We start from the raw sequence: 22,198 nt of genomic DNA on the forward strand, positions 1-22,198 counted from the left end.
ATAGTGCTTTACTGCGAAGGATCGTGCACATATACGAAACATCGTAACGTTTGCAAAATGGCGAGCAACGAATTACAGCCAGGCGCTAATGCCCAGTGCCCACCCATTGTAATGCGCGCGCACAGGTTTGAACTTTCCACGGAAGCGTTCCATTTCTACGGAAGTGCTGAGGTTCTCTACGGAAGAGGCAAAGAGTTCTACGGAAGAGCTACATTTCTACGGAACAGCGACGGCTTATACTACGGCAGGGCTAGATTTCTACGGAAGAATCTCGCGACTGTTTCCATATAACAGCTATACGTATGATGCACGATCCTCGCAGTGGATAGCGCTATTTATGCAATAGCGAAAATCAGACCTGAAAAAAATCATGCCTGTACGGGATTCGAACCACTGACCTCTGCGATACTAGTGCAGCGCTCTACCAATTGAGCTAACAAGCCAACTGGAAGCAGGCCGTTAAGTTTATTCGTAATAAACCCGTGAAAGTGAGAAATCAGATACAATGAATATATGAAGTTCATATATTTTGAACTGCGGTATTAGATACGTATGATGCACGATCCTCGCAGTATATAGCGCTATTTATGCAATAGCGAAAATCAGACCTGAAAAAAAAAATCAGGCCTGTACGGGATTCGAACCACTGACCTCTGCGATACTACTGCAGCGCTCTATCAATTGAACTAACAAGCCAACTGGGAGCAGGCCGTTAAGTTCAATCGTAATAAATCCGTGAAAGTGATAAATCAGATACAATGAATATATGAAGTTCATATATTTTGAACTGCGGTATTAGATACCTATGATGCACGATCCTCGCAGTACTCGATGCACGATCCTCGCAGTAGGATCCTCGCAGCGCTCTACCAATTGTTAGCTCAATTGGTAGAGCGCTGCACTAGTATCGCAGAGGTCAGTGGTTCGAATCCCGTACAGGCCTGATTTTTTTCAGGTCTGATTTTCGCTATTGCATAAATAGCGCTATCTACTGCGAGGATCGTGCATCATATGTATCTAATACCGCAGTTCAAAATATATGAACTTCATATATTCATTGTATCTATAGAACAGCTATATTTCTAAGGAACGGTCGCAGATATACAAGGAACGATGGCAGAATTCTAAGGAAAGATGTTTAATTCTTAAAAGAACATTTACATTTTTACAGAACGACACTACATTTTCAAGTAGAAGCGTTGTCCCTTCTGGGCCACCGTACAATAGGGCAGCGTTCTCCTTCCAGACCCATCCTCGGAGACCCAGGGGCTGTGGGTCGATTTCAAGTTAGGGCATGAAGAGCCCCTGGGGACATTGTCTGACAAGACTAGTTCCAAACGGTCGCAGTCGTTCTGCCATCTGATTGGTGCTAGAAAATCTTTGTGTTTTTCTGCCCAATCAGAGTGAAGTGTGCTTTAGAGTCCTTTCGTGTGGACATATACTAGTTGCTCAGTTGCTCACTATGTTTGTTTGGACCGCGCGACGGAGATTTGCTTGAGGTGAAAATTTTCAGTCTCAGCACTCAATGTAAGAGAAATCTACATATGATGCACGATCCTCGCAGTAGATAGCGCTATTTAAGCAATAGCGAAATTCAGACCTGAAAAAAATCAGGCCTGTACGGGACTCGAACCACTGACCTCTGCGATACTAGTGCAGCGCTCTAGGTCAGAGGTCAGTGGTTCGAGTCCCGTACAGGCCTGATTTTTTTCAGGTCTGAATTTCGCTATTGCTTAAATAGCGCTATCTACTGCGAGGATCGTGCATCATACGTATCAAATACCGCAGTTCAAAATATATGATTTTCATATATTTATTCTATCTTAAGAGAAATCTATCAGATTGTCCGCGAAAATCTTACCGGAATTTATACTGAATACTTTCGCAGGTATCACTAGAGAACGTGTTTTAAAGTTTGCGAGGTTTGTATACAAGACGATGGTTGCAGTCATTGATATGTCGCTTTAAACGTTAAACGAGATTTAAGCTTAAATCTTTCTAGATTTTTTGCATAATTTGCTGTGACTGAAACTTTGCCAACCCGTGAAGTTATTTCGTCGCACGGGCCACGCAGGTTTGTCGAGCAACTGGTACTTGCGCAACTTTCTGTGCGTGCCAAAATCAAATCTCATCTTCGCTTGAAAAAAAAGAAAAGCTAAGCGTGGAAACTTTTGCTTATTAGATGTGGGTAGATGACCCTGTACTACTAAGCTGACATTTGCAACAAAGCAAACCCGCCCTTTCCATCCAATATTTCTTGGTCTTTGTTTTTCCCATTGAAAACAGCATCGGATCGATTCCCAATGATCAAAGGTATTTAACTTGGTCTTCAACAATCGACAGAAGAGGTGAAATGACAATGACCAAGGGACTAGAAGAGAATTCGTGGCCTTCCTAGCTCAAGAATTTCAACACTCTAGACAGCAGTTGAAAGATTAAACTCTTTCTAAACCCCTTCGGTAACTGCCCGAAAACATTTCTCCTTCCCACGATGTTCTCGTTAATAAGTTTTTGTTCAGATTTTAATTAGCTAACCGGAAACACAGCTAAGTTGGAGGTCGTCCACGAACTTAACGTTCTCTGCAACCTTGGCCGTATCGTGAACGACTTTACTACTAAGATTAGATTTTGGCGCGCACAGAAAGCAGAAAGCTACGTAGGCGAAAGCGCCATTTGCTCGGCATACCTGCGTGGCCCGTGCGACGAAATAACCTCACGGGATTGGCAAAGTTTCAGTCACAGCAAATTATGCAAAAAATCTAGAAAGATTTAAGCTTAAATCTCGTTTAACGTTTAAACCGACATATCAATGACTGCAACCATCGTCTTGTATACAAACCTCGCAAACTTTAAAACACGTTCTCTAGTGATACCTGCGAAAGTATTCAGTATAATTTCCGGTAAGATTTTCGCGGACAATCTGATCGATTTCTCTTACATTGAGCGCTGAGACTGAAACTTTTCACCTCAAGCAAATCTCCGTCGCAGGGTCCAAACAAACAGTGAGCAACTGAGCTACTAGTATATGTCCGTGTTAAAACACACGAAAGGACTCTAAAGCACACTTCACTCTGATTGGGCAGAAAAACACAAAGATTTTCTGGCACCAATCAGATGGCAGAACGACTGCGACCGTTTGGAACTAGTCTTGTCAGACAATGTCCCCAGGGGCTCTTCATGCCCAAACTTGAAATCGACTCAGCCCCTGGGTCTCCGAGGATGTTCCAGACCCAGAATGGTAAATTATCTCTGGGCTGGTAGATGTTTGCTTTGTTTTGAGCAGAGCATGGTAAACCTAGCTCAGTGTGAGCTGTGGTGCAGGAATGTTTTCCTTGATGTCGATGCGTACAGGACTGATGTAGTCTTCATTGTGGCATAAATTTGCAAAATAATGATTAAGTTCTCTCAAAAAGCTCTCGTCAAACATTGACTTAGAACTTTCTTTCCTTTTTGACAACACATCAACCTTTTTCTATCAAGCCTTAGAACCCAACTTTCCACTCGCGAGCAATTTACGATTTTCTGCAACTATCGCGTTAGTTCTTTCTTTAAGACTGATTGAGCATCCATTCGGGCTGCGGCATTTAGCCTTGGCTTTTTCTTAAGCAGCGCTTTAGCCAGCGGAGTTATCCATGGTGGATCACTCGTAAACATACGCACGGTTTTAGCCGGAAAGTTTTCATTCATAAGGTCACGGAGCGTTGATGGCAAGTAACAAGAAGCAGATTCCACATCTTCGCTGTCGAAAATAACGTCCCAGCTTAGTTCTAGAATTTTTTGCATGAAACGCAATTTTTCTATGCTCCCTGTAATCGTGCATTGTGCATTTGTATCTCATGGGCTTAAGCTTCGCACCTGCACGCACAATAACGCCTCTGTGATCAGTCTTTATTTGAGCGTCAAAGGGATAACACTTTGAGAATAAGGTGCAATTGTTTGTCAGGCAGTTGTCTAGAATAGACGTGCCTCTCGCGGGGAAGTCAACCAATGTTGTGAGACCGCTTAGTGTCAGTGAGAGTTTGTCGAGATTTAAATTATTCAAATCGCCGCCGATCATAACAGTGCCATCTGGAGAACCGTCCAAGAACTGATCAGATATGTCACTTAGATAAGAAATCAAGTAGTCTTCTATGTATCGCGGTTTCGGGGGATGATATAGGCCGCAAATCATCATTCTATGGTTTGAAGGCAGTTGTATTGTAATGTAAATGCACTCAAAAGTTTCAGAACGCTTGACATCCAGAATCTTGAGGTTACCAGAATTTCTAATATTCACCGCAACTCCACCCTTTGCCCTGTTGTCATTTCCAAACCAATCCCAATCTCTTCTGTATATCGTGTAATTCGTGATCGCGACGTAAGCATTGGGTACAACCTTTTTTCGGTGGGTCTCGGATGCCACGCAGATGTCAATATCGGCTGCGTAAAGATCTGCTTCCAGCGCAATGTTTGCTTTAATTTTGTTCTTTGTCTTCATAAAACAACATTTAGGGACCGCATAACCAGCTTGACTTGTTTTCAAGACTGTTCCGTTCCTCCTCTGTATTTCAATTCGAACCGGTTGCCCGCGTTCAGAACGTAAAGAACGCCGACGATTGATGTCACTACGGTAGGAATCTGGATCTTTGAATGACGTTCATTTCTTACCGACCATTAAAGACTCACTACTATGATTAGTACTATGGCGGCGAGAATTACCTCTTTTTCCATGGTAGTGTAGTAAACCAACATTTTTTAGTTCGCCCAGATGGGAGTTCTAAATGTGGTTTTCGAAGAACTGAACAAACTTGAAAAAAGCTGTGTACCGCAAACATGTTCCCGGAAAAGATGACGGCTCGGAGGTGTTCACGGTAGGCAACAAAAGTTTTGGCGTTTCCACATCAGGCCCTGGATTATTAGCTACATCAATACACGCTGTAATGTCGAACGCAGGTTCAAAATCAGGAGCCGCTATGCGTAAATACCCGTGTCTTGACCAAGCAAGCAATCAATCCACGGCGAAGAAGGATTGACCTCGGCACTGGCCGACTTTTATCGATGGAAGTGATAAGTTGGAGTGGAATTGGCCTACCAGCATGATTCCTTGCTTCCAAGAAACGGGGTTACGCGCATTAAATGAATAACAAAAATCGTGGCTGTACTGAACAAAATAAGAAACGATACAGTAAAGGAAAAAAGGGAAAACCCGGCGAGCATTAATAAAACATGTGGCCGCCATGAAGGGCGCTTGTTAGTACTGACTGTATCAATCTTGTATTGAACAGAAAAGTTGTGGCGAAGCGGTACCAAAGAACGTGATCTCTGGTGAGCGACTACCTCTCGTAAGCGACCACCTATACTTGGTGATCGCTTACAGCAGGTTCGACTTTATTTTAGATAATAAGGGAGGGAGTGCACTTTTTCGAGAGGGGCACTTGTTTGACATTATGGCCTAGGGGGAAGGCGCTTACTCGGGGGAGGGTGCTCATTAGAGGGATTCGGGGGATTCCAGGGATTCGGGTATGTGCATAATCTCGATTAAATGTCACAGTAACTCTAACGTCATACTGTCGCTGTCCGCCAGCCTGAATCAAAAATAAAAAATTAACCAATTTTTCTTTAGGGAACTAATCAGCCCTCAGGGGTATCTTGGAACCTTACCGGCGTTTGCATTATTTATCTACCTTTCTTTCAGATGTCATTACGATCACTGGCTTTCCAGGCCGCAACGGCGACAAATGAACGCAGCGGACTGAGCGTACTCCATGCTGCGTGTTTGGAAGGTGATTTAGAAACTGTTCAAATAATCACGAACTACAGTCCTGGCAAACTAGACAATGCTATTGCTTTAACTATCAACACAGAGAGCCATTCATCTCACCCAGGAAAAAACGCACTAGAATTAAGAGGCTCATCCCAGAGCGACAATAGCGCGAGAATACACGCGATTCTGGTCCCTATATATTTTGAATTTCAGTCCAAGTCGTTGCTGCATATCGCTTCCAGAATAGGAAAGATGGAACACCTCAAGAGACTTCTCGACATTGGTTCAGACCCAAATGAAGTGTCACGCAATACGGATCAAGTCACGCCGTTGATGTTAGCTGCTACACGTAATACTATAGCTTTTACAGAGCTTCTCCTCAATAAGGGAGGCGATGTAAATGCTAAAGATAAACATGAAATGAGACCTCTTCATTATGCTGCAGTCAACGGCCGATCAAAGACTGTTCTCTTGTTAATAGAAGCTGGTTGTGGTGTGAGTGATGTTAGTGATCGAGGGATGACGTCATTACATTTTGCCGCCCAAAACGGACACACCAAAACAGTTGCTATCCTTATTGAACATGGCGCTGACGTCCATTCAAGGTCATCTAGCGGTCACACACCACTTATGTTGGCAACGGCGAAAGGAAATTATGAGACAGTCGAGTTTCTCCTGGCTCAGGGTGGTTGTGTTAATACTACAGATCCAATGGGATTTACCGCACTTCACTTAGCAGCTGATAAAGGTTACATTAGCTTGGCCCACCTTCTTCTTCAAAGGGGAAGTAATGTGGACGTAAGAGCCTCGGGAAAAACACCTTTGTTCCTGTCCTCATTCAAAAATCACAGGGAGATTACCGAGCTTTTGCTTCGCTATGGTAGCGACGTCAACGTGCATGACATATTTGGAAGAACAGCTTTGCATTACGCTGCCCAAGAAGGACAAGTTGCCATGGTGAAGCTGTTGATTGAGAGAGGGGTGAACGTGCACGCACGTGACCACGAGGGTCAAACTTCATTATTCATGTCCGTGATCTACAATCAGAAAGACTGCGCCATTCTATTGCTGGAGCAGGGGGCCCACGTCAATGCAAATGACAATAATGACAAAACCCCACTACACTTTGCCGCTCAGGAAGGCCATTCAGAAATCGCCGAGTTATTGATACAAAACGGCGGCGACGTTAATGCTGAAGAAGTCACGGGTGACCAACCCTTGTCACTTGCAGTTGCATACTGCAGTGATGACGTAGTAAAGCTCCTATTACGTTATGGAGCTGACCTAAACGCCGCTAACGACAGCCTGTTGACTCCTTTACATATTGCAGCACAGAATGGAAAAACAAGTTTGGCTGAAGTGTTGCTACAGAGAGGTGCTCCGCGTGAGGCTAAAGACTGCGATGACCAGACGCCCTTGCACATAGCCTGCTCATATGGAGATAATCACATCGACATGGCGGAAGTTTTGGTGCGTTATGGAAGTGACGTCAATGCTCGTGATGGCGCTAAACGTACGGCGCTTTGTCTGGCCGTAAGTGAAGGACATTCTCAAATTGCTTCTTTGTTACTGAACCAAGGTGCTGTTGTGAACTTAGTTGACGGAGAAGGTTACACAGCACTTCATAACGTGTACACCAATCTTCACACCTTCCTTGGAAATGAACGCATCACCTTCGCCATGACAAAATTGCTGTTTGAATTTGGAAGTAAAGTGGGTGATACAGATCAACAAGGACGAACAGAACTGCATATGGCGGCCGAAAGCTCTTCAGTTAAAATTGTAGAACAGCTTCTTGATTATGGCAGTAAGGTAAATGCGATGGACATTGAAGGTTGTACGCCATTAATGCGAGCTATAAGATTCTCTCGTGGGCCTGATCTTATCGTGAAACTTTTACTCGATAACAATGCAGACATTAAAGTGAGGGACAAGCTGGGTCGCTCAGCTTTGCATTATTCGGCTGGGCTGAAGGGAAACCATAAGATTTCTCGAGCACTGATTCACAAAGGCGCCGACGTTCACGACGTTGACATTGATGGCAACACAGCACTCCACCTAGCTGCAAACAACCGTAACACACACACTGCAGAGCTTCTGTTACAAAATGGCTGTGATATAACCAAGTGTAACAAGCGAAAGGAAAGTGTCCTTCACAAAGCAATCACCGCCAGGTGTGAATGCACACACGGCTGTAGAAAATGCGTCTGGAAATACCATACTGTAGCACTATTGGTCGAGAAAGGTTGTGACGTCAAGAAAACTGACGTTGATGGTAACAGTGCACTGCATTTGATAGCTGAATGGACCACTGATCCCACCACAGTCAGACTGTTGCTGAGAAACGGAGCAGATGTTCGTGCAAGGAACAATCAGGGAAGCACCCCTCTGCATCTCATCTGCGCTGTAAAGTGTGAACGCTCAAGAGCAAAGTGAGTGACAACTTTCTTCTTATATTTTCCTCAACTCAGTCATTTGTCCGTTGGACAGTATGCTAAGTTTGCAAGAGTTTGCGTATTTATTAGTATGGAAATTTAACAGGATAACCTGGAGATCAAGCGAAAGCAAACAATAGACTTGAAGTTAAAGAGGTCAATACATTTTATACGGTGCTGCTTTACAACGATGTGTTTTTTTTAACTCTGAATTGGAATTATGTCGTGCAAACCAGATAACTTCTAACACGACGTTCGCAACTGGTGTGTAACACGACTGACAACTTATGCGACGTGAACAAATACCTTGACCGTGTTTTTTCAAAGAAAAACCACAACAACGACCCTATCTGACGAAATACCACCGACAAACTGCAACTACCGAAACAGACGATACCCCAACTCCTACGATTACAGCGACTAAACCGTACAGAGAGGGCATGTCTGAGAACACCTCACGCATCCTACAACCCCTCAATATCCGCGTCGTCCATGAACCCAACACTTCATTACCAACAAACGTCAAAGACAAGCACAAACCTATAAACAGAAAGAGAGCGATTTATAAGATCCAATGCTTCTGTATCGTGGAGACTGGTAGGAACCTCACAACAAGACTGACTGAACACAATCGGGCCGCGAGGAAAGGCGATGTCAACAATCACATTACTGAACATCATCGAGTTCATCATCCGCCGAGTTCCTGTTTACAGGGAGGTTTCTACCAGTAAACAACAGAGCACAAGTTAGAAAGAATCATAAAGTAAAAATGCAACTCCAAGATGTTACTGACATGTTACTAACTCTTATTAAGTAAGGGTGTGTGTTGCTTTTGAACACCTCAGGTTCACCAGGTCACGCTGGACATGTGACACATCAGAACTGTTCATTAGACATGGCTGTGATATCCGATCAGTGGATAATGAAGGTAACACCCCACTTCACCGGACGGCGGAGTCAGACAGAGATGACATTGCAAATATCCTGCTGGATCGTGGAGCTGATGTAGAAGCGTTAGATTGGCAAGCCAGTACTCCTTTGCATGTCGCTGCGGCTTGTAATGCAGTCATGGTGGCAACGCTCCTGATTAAACATGGCAGCAATATGAAAGCTTTGGATAGCGATGGAAGGCGGCCTCTGGATATTGCTTACAAGTGTGGAAACCATGAAATCGCAGAGCTCATGGAACAAACTATGCAGAATAACGATAGATGACATGGAATTCAGTTTTCTAATAAGGCTAAGGTGGAGTTGTTTGTTTTTCGAAACAATAATGGGACGGATCTAGCAGACGAACCGTGAAGCATTATATTTCCGCAAGGAGATAGGTAACATACTTAAAGCATCAATCAGAATTTTCATCGCGGGAGAAAAAGTCGTTGTCATACGTGTCGAAGGACGCAGAAAGATTATGCCGACGTTGCTTTTTACCTGGTTTAGAATAGCTTGAAATGCTGTTGATTATGCTGGGATCCTTTGGTTCCTGATTCGGAGGAAGATGAGACATTAGGGTTACTTCCCACCTTCGCGGGTGTTCTTCGGGAAAAAATTCTTACGCGCGCTAGTTGAAGAAAGAAAATCCCAACAAGTTATACATCAAAAGAAAGCTAAATAAATGTTGTTTAAGATAAAAATGTAACTTATGCGATTTTTTATGTAGGAAGTGTCAGGAGCCAGTAAGGCTGCACAGTCTTATTTACAAGGCCTTAATCAACGAAGTGTGTCGGGCTTTTCCGAAATTCTGATTGGTTGTCTTGATATCCGCGCCTAAAGTTAGAGTAGCGTAAATATGCGAGACATGAAATATTTCAGATACTAGAATTTCTCAACAAACTTTCCTTTCTCATTATCCCTAGATTGTTTTGGCGAAATTTTACGAAAATCGGTCCTTTAAATTCGCTCAAATGTTTGTATTCCTCTCGAAATCAAATGCCAGATTTGAGCTCCTAAAGGTTTGTAAACTACTTGTTCCACACCAGGAGATTATCTCGCCTCCTGAAACCGGCAAACAAATGGAACAACGGGAACTCCTGGCGTCAATGATCAAGAATTCCCGGGAAAAGTAACGCATTGCAAACATGTTTTTCATATCTCGATCGCTCAATGGAGCATTGAGGAAAACAACACAATATTAGAGAACCTAGAAACCCGCGGTAAAAAGGGAAACACCAGATGATGTGCTGAGAGGCTAGACAACGAATCGACAGACAGCTTTCAAAATTACTATTCGAGCCGATTGTAAATGTTTTTGTATCAAGGCTGATACTTCCATACGTAAAAAGAAACCTCGTTTTTAACTTAATGTATGATAAATTTTGGTTTAACGGTGACCTCTTTGTTCGGAATCTGGACGCCAGCGTGGAGCGGAGTACCAGTCGCTTTTACCAAGGATTTTTACTTTTCTTGACAGAATGGTACCCCTCTTTCTTCTTTGGGCCTGTTTTTTGTTTTTGTCTTTTTTTTTACCCAAGGACGTTTTTCTGCTTTTCAATTTTCCATGAGCAAAGATCTTACCACAAGCAAAGAGTTTCTACGTGTAAATTTTGACAAGCGCGCAATATAAACAAAATATGCAAATCAAATGAAGAGGAGCGGTTGCCGCGATAATTTCCCGAGGAGGCTCGCCCAGGTTAAAAGATTATGACACCTTCCTGATTTATTAACTTTTATTCAAAAATACGTTTTTCTATATGACTCGACGCTTTTGCAGATTTTTAATTTTATTCGGAAACGTTAGGTAAAATTTTTTACTTCAATTTAGTCAAATAAAAAGAAAAGTGATTTTTTTGGTATCTGAAGGTGGGAAGTAACCTTGTGTCGCATGGAGTAAGATAGAAAACCTGTTATTAGGTCCTTCCTACTTCAGTGTGAAATTTCTTTACGTCAAGCGATACCACTGTTACGGGTTGTATATAAGGACAAATATAAGACTACCGTTAGTCATTTTCCTCCTCCTTTCCTGGAATCTATGGCGCGCTGCCCTCTGGTGCTATTACTTTTACTCTCTCCCCAGCCTTATCAATCAAGTGATAGCATTAGACCCAAATAAACTGAGTTATCGCCGGCGAACCCTCGCAAGGCAGCAGCCTATTCTTTACAATAGCGAGTAAAAGCTAAATTTTGTCGGATGTAGGATCGGAGACATGCGAGTTGGATTGCTTTTTTATATCCGGGGTTCTTGTGATGACATCACGTAAAATGCACGTGGAAATATCGATCGATTTCGAGGAATAGCTGTGTACAGCCGTCCCTAGAAATCAAGGAGGTGATTTTTTAATACAGATGTCTTTAATTGCTTGTGGAAGTATTCATCAAGGTCATGAATGGTTTAGTGTCGACACTCGAGGAAAATAAGAGATTTTTATGTGTTTTATGAGGAAAATAAAAGATTTTATGTGAGCATTTTTGCCGATTCGCGAATGGAGGTGTCAAGATATCGATCAAGTCCTACTTCATGGAGATCCTTCAATCTCTGAAGCCAGCACCCACTTTTACATTGAAACTACTAGTTTAGGGATTATTCGTTAATACAAGTTACTGTCCGGAGTTTCAATCAAAACTGTTTTACTTAGTTGAAAAGGGTTTCTTACCAAAAAATGGTTTAAAGCCAGCAACACACCTGGCGATTCTTTTCGCCGATCACCGTGATCAAACGATCGCGGAGAAGTTGAATGCCAGGTGTGTCGCCGGCTTAAAAAGAAAGACCATGGGCAGAGTGAAGACCGGCGAAGAATTTGTTGGAAATTACCATCGGAGTACTTGGAGGGGATTATGGGATATTTAGTTAAAAAACCAAACCAACTGTACCCAGGATTTAAAGACAATTGCCTATCAAAGGAATTTTCTCGGCCGGATCTCTACACATTGTTGCTTTGTTAACCCTATTATCCCTCTGACACTGCAGCAATGACTTCTTCCAATAATATAGTATAATTGATGTGTAACGGTCAGGTACTTTGACGGATAGACCCCGATAAAGTTGTGTATAGCTTGGAAGTTTTAGTTTTACTTTATTTGGTTCTTTTTCACACTAAGACTAATATGGAACGAGATCGCTTTTGGCTGGTGTACAGATTGAGTCATCATTAGAGAAACCTCCACTACAATTACCTTTGATTGTCAATTATATAGCTATGTTATTAAAATGTATCGAGTAAATTTGTTTGGTTTTGTGTCGCCCAGCCAAACAAGCTTCTTTCACTTTACTGCAAATCCTGTCAGTTCTCAACTTTACTAGACAGTTCATCAGATTACCAAAGGTACAGCTGTGATTGTTCTATTGTATCTTGGAACCCAACCTGTCAAACCACCTCCGTAATTCGGCCTGCAAGTTACATTGGAGAAGAATCGATACTCGTCGAATGGAGCTTGTTTCTTCTGTAGTTCTTTAGCAACCTAAAATAAAACAGTCACATTAAAAGACTACAAACTCTCAAATATACAACGCTCTCAACGATATTCACGAAGAAGGAAAAGCACAAAATTAATTACATCCAGTCAAGTTTTGTGGAGTTTCTACACCAAGATATTTCATGATCATGTCTAGCATAATAACGCCATTCTGCAAACCTGGATCACTATCGGCCGTCGCCTCTCATTTCCCTTACATTCATCTCGAATTCTACTAGTGTTATCAAAACGATAACAACATTCACGAACGTGATTGGTAATTTCAGGCACAATGGGACAGTTCATACGTCATGATTGTGTTGATTGTTCAATACCCGCCATCTACACGCAGTGTAATCAGAGTTTTTTAGCCTACCATGCCAAAGGGTGCTTTGTTTCCTGCATTTTTTTATAGTTTTTTTTTTCTTCGGACAGGAATATGTGTCGTCCGATTCTGAATGTGATCGTACTCGTGATTAACTAACCGGACTTTCGTTTCGCTGTCACCTGATTTTATAAATCACTTGTTTGATTTCAGACCGCACCGGAGCCTACCAACTTTGAGATAAGAAAACGAGGGTCTAAACGGTATCCCGAACTCACCAAAACGCATTACTGAGATGAAAAACAAAAAAAAAAACTGAAGCGCAAACACATATTGAACAAAGAGACTCGCGAGAGCAAGGGCCTTTCCCCAACATTTATGATCTCGCGTTTTAAACGTTTCTGCACTAATAAAAATCACTAATAAAAATGCACTAATAAAAATCACGTCTAACTCTCGAAAGGAATGAGATAAACATTGCGCCTACGGAAAAAGACAAAATTAATGAACCATACAGGACTCAATCCCGAACCTACAACCAGTTCCAAAAATGTTGAGACCCCAAAAAGCGCATTTACCGACTTCATAAGATGGCCAAGAACAAATTTAGTGCAGAGAAATTAAAAGCTGCCCCCTTCTGCGATTCAATGTTGTTCATCGAAGTTTTATGCATGGTACCCCTTAGCTACCAACATTGTAAAGGGGGGAGTGCGGTGATACATCATGTTGGGTCACACGGTGAAAAATTCTCTTGTCCAAGTAACATATCTCAACTACTTTTATAACTGGTTGTAGCGAACCTACAAACTTGGACCAAACCTTTCGCGACATACCTGGATTACATCCCTTAAAAAATATCAATAACAGTTCTCAAAAATTTGAATTCCTCCTTCCCCTCCCCGAAGTCAATGTTGCTGGAAATCTTAAGAAAAAGTCATTATAAAACACCTACCCTAGATATACAATATTGAAGAGGAGGGGGGGGGAAGGGAATGTCTTGTCCTAATATTGTGAAGTGCAAATTGACATGAAATTTGTGTAACTGTCTCAACAGTTTTGTCCAAGATTGTAGCTTCAGCCACGCTTAAAAGCATCTGGCAGCTATGCTTTCCAAAAGGGCAAAAAGGTTTTCATCTCATAATATACTAATTTGATAATGTTCCACCGACCTCTTCAGCTTTTTCAAAAGCCCTGATGAGATTCTCACCAACCACCTTTTTCACCTCATCTTCAGTGTAATTTCGTTTCAAGAGTTCAGCAATAAGATCAGGAAACTTTGCTACATCCCCAAGCCCTTTTGGTAAGCTGAAAGACACAAATTTTTGGAAAAGACTTAAGATACCCTGGTTATTCGGGTGCTCACCACACTTATGGGCGCTTATTCGAGGCTGAGCCCTTATTAAAATTTTCACCTTTTTCTACGTATTGTTGATTCATTTTGTAACAAAACAATAAATAGAACTTGTACCAAAGATGGTTGATTTACGAATTGCAAGCCAGTAAAGAAATACATCTCTTGTCCACTTCAAGTACGTTTTTTTTTTCCTTTGTGTGAGGGGGAGGGGGGTGGTGGGAGTGAACGCTTATTAACTTTTCCTGCCCACAGGGTGGACACTTATTCGAGGTGAAAATTTATTCGAGGTTGGGTACTTAATTGATGAACACAGTACTTGTTTTCGTGAATTGGAAAATGACATACAAGTTCTGGTACAGGTTTGTATGTCTCCCTGATAATTTGGGGGAATCCGCAGTAACTAGAAGCCACTGAAAATTAATAAAAGGAAGAACTTAGGTATCTTACCGCGGTACACCATCATAATCACTTCCAAGGCCCACATGATCAATCCCTGCGACCTTCTTAATGTGATCAATGTGATCTGGAACCAAATAAAAGTTAACTACATTTCTGTGTCTCCTATCAATTCTGGTTAACAGTTCTGCATGGGAATCTGACCTTATACATGTATAAGGTCGAAACAGCTCGAACGTGGCCAGTCAATATCAATAGGCATCCCACATGGGTGCATACATTTAACTACCCCCCTTCATCATTTCCTCTTCGCGAGAAATGTATCATTGCGCCAAAAACTATATGAATAATTCTCTTTACTCACCTGCTACGTGTTCTAAGGTGGCATTATCTTTTTTTGATGGATCGCTCTTGTTGCAATATATATAGTCACTGTAAAAATTCACCATAACAACTCCTCCATTCTCAGGCTGTCATGACAAAAAGCAAAGAAATAGAAGCAATATAGTTGCACAAGTTTTTGATCAAGTGTGTCTTAAAAGGTTTCTTAACTTAAAAACAAGTCTCCAGCTCATCCTCTGCCCTTAAGACCCAGTTTTGCCCCCCACATTTTCCTGACTTATATAACAACCATACACTGCTGCGATAACTGAATGACATCATAGGCACGAGTAACAGTTACTCACCATTCTCTTGAGGACATAATCTGGAACGTTGCGGCCATGCTGACAATGAATGTCATACGCAGAGGAATGGCTAAATATAACTAAGAATGATTTCAAAGGCAAAATGTTATGAAACCAAATACATCTCAGACTTTATTGATCAGTCAAAGTAGAGAAGATTAAAATCAATTTAATTCTATTGATAAAATTGAAATGAAAGCTTTGTTTATAATTTCAGCGCATTTTCTTGGAAATAAGTTACAACAATAAGCAAACTTATCAGACTTATTCCTCTCTACTTATCCCCACGGACATGATTAGGGCCAGAAGGAGAGGATTGAGGATCAGAATGATAAACGATAGCCTCGTTTTGGCGCAAAAATATGCACGGATATTATCTGGGGACATTATCTGCTCCAAGATGCAAAAGTTTCCGGGAGCGAGGCTCGAGCCTCGAGGAACAGCCTTGAGGAACAAATTATGTCCATGGACAAATACGAGCATATTTTCGCTCCAAATATATTTTGTTGGATTATAGGGAGTAAGGAAAAACAGGGAAAACAAGACGGAAGATGGAAAACAAATTCCCAATCTTTCTCATCAACTACATACCAGGGGCTTTGACAGTATCAAGAGTGTCAGTCATCGTCTTAAAGGAAACGTGCGACAAATCAACAAGCATTCCCAAACGGTTCATCTCAAGTACAACTAGCTGAAATTTAAAGTAAGATCTATACTTAGAGACTAGAGAAATGTGCGTTTCATCGTTGATGACAAATCTTATGCCTTTCGCCTATCTAAGCCCAGCTTATGTTAGTGGCTTGCCAAAAGAATATACATTTCAACACTCCTTTTTAAAGAGTTGAAGAAAACAAATGATTCGCTTAAAGTAAGTTCTAGGTAGCATTGATTACAAGAACAATGAAAGAGACTCACGGCTTGCTAGAACATGCCAACAGAGCATGACAGGTTTCTATGTATCATGACCTTCACGAGTATCGTATTATCTTCTGAATGCACCCATTTTCAGTTATACAAGAGATCCCTGGGAGGGAGGGAGGGTCATTTTGCATGTAGTCAGACATTTCTAGGAAATTAAGGGCAATAGAATAAGCAAGGATGTTCGTTTTGTAGTTTGAGTTGAGTTGAGAGAACGGAGGGGCCACTGATTTTCGAAAAAAGCTTTAAGCTCAAGTTTTCTTCTCCTCGTGTCGTACTTTAAACGTTTCTTTATATCTAGGTCCTTGAAAACTGTGATCCGAAAATTTCTTCAAAATAATGTAAAACAAACACAGCTAAGTATTTTCATGCAGTCTATTAGCTCTGAGGCCACTTCCAATCTCACAAAGCACTCCGCCTCATGCTACCATAAGACAGCTACAGCATAGTGTAGCGTATTGTGTGAAACCATTTACATGATTATATTTGAATGTTTACCTTTCCAAAGTCTGTAAGACCTTTATGAATCTCTCCTGAAACTTTGTCTGTCCACCCATCAGCCCTGGATTAGCCCCAAGACCGAAAAAAACTCAGTGAGGAGGATAGCTTCACTCAACAGACATCTTAATCTAGTTAGAGGCACACATCTTATAATTTTTCTATTTTTATTAGACTATTTGTAGAAGTTGTCCTTCGTCTTTGTAGAATGTATCTTTTTTCTACTCATGATAATAATTGAGAAGGACATTTATTGATGTGCTTGAAATATGTGAACATCCCAGAAGAGTTGGCAGGCACTAACACATTTTGTTCTCATAGTTCAGTTCCTGACAATACTTAATCGATTATTCACAATTGGGTCTTTAAGTAATTAATCATGTTGTACTGCTTTCCTCTAAATAAGGAAGAAACCCTGATACTAAAGAATTTGCGAATTAACGAATTAGATCGTTACATGGACTGAAGCGGCTGCCAGAGGCGCCTGATAATGCTGAAGTCCGATCTCAACCTTATCATTGTTACTAGACACGCTTGTTGTTTAGAGTGCTAAGACTTTCTTTCTTTCTTGCTATTTTTTTTTTCTTTACAATATTGAAAAGGAGGCATCTTACCATGCAGTGTTGCAAGAATGAGTCAGCGTCATATATCTGACTCCAAGATTATAAAACATTCGTAAAGTGGCCAGGCTCGAGTCAATCATGTGACCACCCTCTAAGCCAATCAGAGATCCGATCTTGTCATTCTTCTTTGCATCTCTGATACCTTGCGCTGTTTTCACAAATACAAGGTCATCTGAATACTTGTTAATCAGTCGGTGTATGACAGATACTTGTTCCAGGCCAATTCTGACGGCATCTTTTAGTCGTACATTACATGAAGACCAGGCGGCCCAAAACTGTACATAACAAGTGATATCATAAGCCAAGGATTGTGCGAGTCATATAACATCAATTTTGAATTAGGGTTCACAATATTCCCGGGAACGGAATGCTGTGAGGGTATAAAAGTACAAGAGCAAATTAAGACATTATGACCAATCACTTTTTATACAAGAATTTTCATTTTGCAAGGTGACTACAAACTGTTAGTTAAGCAAAAACGTTCAACATACCGAAAAAACTAAACAGCGTTGATTCAGTGATTAGGTAGACCTTCGCGGGTTTCTTCCGTGAAAAAATGTTTGTATGCGCCATGTGAAGCATGACCACCATTAACTATATATTAATGAAAGGGTGTGAAATGCACTGTTCGGCAAAAATTGTTTCGTTACAGCTTGATCTTATCGTAAAGCGAATGGGACCCGACAATTCGAAATGGACGGTGTTATTTTGAGCGAATTAATCGTTCAAATCTTACTACACAAATAAAGACTTCTGCAAAATTTCCATCTTGAGATGTTGGTCTTCAAAACCATTGGGGACTTTACGATATTCGTATTGGTTGCCTCGCAATTATCCGTCAAGTTTGCTGATAAAAATTTTGTCCAAATGCATTGCGCCGGAGGCCATTGTGGGAGATCCATGTTGAAAAACGGAATTCCCCCACACAGTTTTTTAGGTCGGTATCTTGGAGGTCTTCTTACCGAATTTCAGGGCAATCTGTTCCGTTAACATCCCTATTAATTCGTTCAAAGAAAGCACATTTGTGTAAAGACAAAGCAGCTTCTTTTTTCTTTCAAAATCTTCCCAACAATTTACGCCTTTGGCTGACCACATTTTACTCCAATTCTTTCTTCTTTGACGCTGACACTTCTACTGAAATTGAAATGGAAATTTTGAGTACTCCATCAAACAAAGCCTACGGACTTTATTCATGTCCAGTTCGTCTTTTGAAGTCCGCACGTCAAGCTATATCTCATACCCCAGCTGAACATGTCCATTTCAACTGATATCTACCCCGCAAATTAAAGCACGCCATAGTAATTCCAATTTAGAAAGCGGATGATGAAACTGACCCAAACAATATTATCGCCCAATATCATTACTGTCCATGTTTAATCGAATATTCGAAAAACTAATGTACAAACGCCTAAAATATTTTTTAAATAAGAATGATATATTTTTTACATCGCAATATGGATTTAGAGAGAACTGCTCAACTCGACATGCAAGTCTGGATATTCTAAATAAAATTCAAAACAACATTGATAATAAATTATATTCCTGTGGCATTTTCATTGACTTAAAAAGGCTTTCGACACTGTTGATCATTCGATTTTTTTGCATAAATTACACCACTATGGAATTAGAGGATTCTCGTCATACTTGTCTGTCGATTCTATATTGTCTCCAGCAAAGAGAGATTAGTGTGTGGAGTCCCTCAAGGTTCTGTACTTGGTCCGCTTCTTTTCTTAATTTATGTCAATGACATGCATCATTCCTCTAAAAAGTTTGACTTTTACCTCTTTGCTAATGATACCAATTTACTATATGCAGAAAAAGATCTAAACAAACTTGAAGTTGTCGTCAATGAAGAGTTATTAAAGTTGTGTGAATGGTTGACTTCAAAGAAATTATCTCTCAACTTATCTAAATCTAATTTCGTTATTTTTCATCCTTCTCAGCACAAACTATACCGAGAAGTAAACCTTAAAATAGAGAACTCAGAGCAATTGGTATCTCTTGAACGTAAGACATATGTTAAATACCTCGGTGTTCTAATTGACGGTAATCTCTCCTGGAAGCACCATATTAACTACATTTCCACGAAAATAAGCAAAGGTATCGGTATTATTGGTCTTTGAAAAAATTTACAAGTGCTTATTTATTCCAAATTGCTCGAAGAAATCATGTGATTATGTATTAATAATATACATGAAAAAATACGAGGTAGCTTCTTATAACTTCGCAGAAGAAAAGCGCGCGCATCACGTGCAAAAATAATTTATTCAAACCCTGCAAGTGACATTGACCTTGACATTGACCTTGACATTGACATTGACCAATCATTCTGACCAATCAGAATGTTCGGTTTGTTTCTTTCTTTGCACTGAATTAACCCTCTTGTGCACTGAATTAACTCTCTTCTGCACTGAATTAACTGAAAACTGCATTCATCTTAACCAATCAGAACTGAGAAATTTTTTCATGTATATTATTAAGTTGGAAAACATGTTTTTGTGAATAACTCGCGCAGGTTTTAATAATTTACCGCCCTTTTTTGGAAACTATTGTTAAAATAATAATGCTTAGTTTGACATGGGAAAAAAATTTCAAAAAATTGGCCCTCAAAGGTCTACCTTATCCTTAAGATTCCTTTGTAAACATCAAGCCACACGAACCATTTTGAATACAAATTCTATTGTAACAGACTCACAATTCAGTGACACACCCATCCTCTGTATGAAGACTTCGCATCTGTTGGTTTGCTTTTGTTCAATTGAGATTTCAATCGAATTACGTTCAGTCATTTCCATGTCTGCCACGAAGACATGGAAATGATAGCTTATGCTGTAAACAAGGAAGTTTCTTTCTAAATACAGCATTGCTAAATAACCTAACCACATAAGGGCTGTTTTCAAGGAGCATTCTAGTAGTACCTGACTGCCAACTTTGCCTTTTTTCAGTCGAGGTATGTCTGTATGCCATCCTGACTCATCTGTGTCGAAAGTAAGATTTTCAAACCTGTTCTTGTACTTTATCCGGATCTGATAAGGAATATCATTGTGTCTGCAAAGAAACTCGCCTGGATTTAATCAAAGCTCGGTGAAAAAAGAATAAAAAAAAACAAACAAACAAACTTGCAAACAAAATATATAGAGTGGGGAATGACTCTTAAGGCTACGAAACCTGTATCAAATTATCACCGGCTTACATTTTCCGTTTGATGATCGCTTAGTCAGGTTTGAGTATATCTCACTTGTCCAGTCTCAGAAATTTTTGAAATCAGTCAAAACTAGAGGTAAATCCTCTTTAACCCTTCAAACCCTTAGAATGACAAGTATCTAACTTCTTCTTATAATAATACAGCTGAGTCATGAGAATATAGGGATTGGTTGCCAGCTCAGAGAACTTTGATTGGAAAACAAATTCTCCTTGCCTGTACCAAAATAAACGTATAGAGAATATGGATACTGATGTTAGGGTGTAAAAGGTCAAGCACCACCGTCTAGATTACAGACGTGGACAACAATACTAAAACAGTGTCTGATTGAACCATGGGCAACCCAAGCGTACTATGTGTGGTTTTGGGGTCCAAAGGTCATTAACGGGATCACCTGACATATTTTTTAAAAAAAGTTTGATTTCTAAGCGTAGGCGTGTGCTGTGGAAAAAGGGATAATTGAAACCAAAAAAAAAAATTGGAAATAAAAGGATAATAACGACAAAGTAAAAAAGAAATAACTAAAATAGATTTATCAAATACAATCTCTAAAATTTTCCTCGGTTAACTTCCATTGTGGGGAAAGACTCCAAATAATCAGTGAGCCCATGGTAGTCATGGTAGATGCCGACTGAAGACAGATCGGTCAAAGTACACGCGACGCGGGGGGTGTTTCGTTCTTACCAACACGCTGCGAAAAGATTTTAAAATAAATAAATAGTTTTTGTCTGTTTGCGCGAAACCCACTGAACAGTCTAGTTTATACATTAAATGTAAGCGGCTCGAGAGCAAACCTCGACTTTCTTCGCGCGTGAAACTGCTGATATATGAAATGCTTCCTCGCATTCCACTTGCCAGTTGTGGGAGCGTTTTCCGCGGGATTTTTAGATAAAGAACTGCTCGGACCCTGTCGAACAACCGCAAAAGATTTTCTTTCTCGGCTACAAAAATTACCTCATTCTCTCGAAGAAGGTATTTACGTGGTCATTTGTAAGCTGGATAAGTATGCCGCGGAGAGATATCGTATCGGTTGAAGAAAGTATTTCTGAATCCTACACAACTAGGAAGCTTCATCTACTCATCAGATTTGATATTCCCTTTAGAAAATTTAATTACGACTTAGTCGCCAGCAACTGCTATTAGCGATACTCACAGATTGTGGAGACTATGTGGTATTTCGACTGAAGGCGCGCGCACTCGATAGGTGACCCGCCTTTTATCGCTCGAGTCAGCACTCAAATCCTCCATCAGACGATATCTTTACCTTATTTTCAATACACTGAACGCATTTTTGCCTTTACACTATGTCAAGTAGTATTCGTTAATTCTTGCACACACGGCCAACACACACGGCCAACTCACCCGTCCACTAAAGGTGTTTCATCAAGGATCTTGTTGGCCTTAGCAAGATAATCCATGGCAGAACGGCGGCTGCGATCACGAGAAACTGGAACACAGCCAACAAGAAAAACAAAGCTGAACAGGAAACATAATGAAGAGAGCCGTTCACAGCTCATGTTCCTCACTAACTCTATCCACAATCCAAGCAGACATAAACTCTTCAAACGAACCTGTGCAGAGCGCACTTTGTAATTGAATCCTATTTTTATGTTTCTAAACAATAAATGG

At 40.7% G+C, this 22,198-nt stretch overlaps 2 protein-coding genes across 4 annotated transcripts in view; one reads left to right on the plus strand and one right to left on the minus strand.

Moving 5' to 3' along the window:
• Positions 1-11,133, plus strand: part of LOC111335004 (uncharacterized) — a 35,415-nt gene extending 24,282 nt beyond the window's left edge. The window contains exons 2-4 of one of the 2 annotated variants that reach the window (XM_022940833.2): positions 4,492-5,304; positions 5,675-8,175; positions 9,024-11,133. In XM_022940833.2, coding sequence (XP_022796568.2) covers positions 5,675-8,175; positions 9,024-9,393 — 2,871 coding nt within the window. In that variant the 5' untranslated portion in view covers positions 4,492-5,304 and the 3' untranslated portion in view covers positions 9,394-11,133. The remainder of the gene's footprint in view (positions 1-4,491; positions 5,305-5,674; positions 8,176-9,023) is intronic. The other variant, XM_088755301.1, reaches the window with a different exon arrangement.
• Positions 11,134-12,168: 1,035 nt separating this feature from the next.
• Positions 12,169-22,170, minus strand: LOC111335005 (dipeptidase 1). 2 transcript variants are annotated; one of them, XM_022940834.2, is made up of 10 exons: positions 21,932-22,170; positions 20,286-20,415; positions 17,359-17,642; positions 16,745-16,808; positions 15,920-16,019; positions 15,329-15,408; positions 15,007-15,112; positions 14,694-14,769; positions 14,062-14,197; positions 12,169-12,573 (listed from the first exon to the last, which is right to left on the minus strand). In XM_022940834.2, the coding sequence occupies exons 1-10, from the start codon at positions 22,084-22,086 to the stop codon at positions 12,424-12,426; spliced, it is 1,281 nt and encodes a 426-aa protein (XP_022796569.2). In that variant the 5' UTR covers positions 22,087-22,170; the 3' UTR covers positions 12,169-12,423. The 2 variants fall into 2 exon arrangements, with proteins under 2 accessions (XP_022796569.2, XP_022796570.2); XM_022940835.2 differs by lacking the exon at positions 21,932-22,170 and adding an exon at positions 21,723-21,884.
• Positions 22,171-22,198: the final 28 nt, after the last annotated feature.

The sequence above is a fragment of the Stylophora pistillata genome, chromosome 3 (assembly GCF_964205215.1).
Source record: "Stylophora pistillata chromosome 3, jaStyPist1.2, whole genome shotgun sequence".
Lineage (NCBI taxonomy): Eukaryota > Metazoa > Cnidaria > Anthozoa > Scleractinia > Pocilloporidae > Stylophora > Stylophora pistillata.

Excerpts from the sequence above, each read along its gene's own strand:
- LOC111335005 (XM_022940834.2), bottom strand. The coding sequence starts at position 22,086 with ATGAGCTGTGAACGGCTCTCTTCATTATGTTTCCTGTTCAGCTTTGTT. Across the intron at positions 14,770-15,006 it reads CACCTTAGAACACGTAGCAG|ATCACATTGATCACATTAAG; the intron begins GTGAGTAAAGAG and ends ATTTGGTTCCAG. Across the intron at positions 14,198-14,693 it reads GATTATGATGGTGTACCGCG|CTTACCAAAAGGGCTTGGGG; the intron begins GTAAGATACCTA and ends TGTGTCTTTCAG.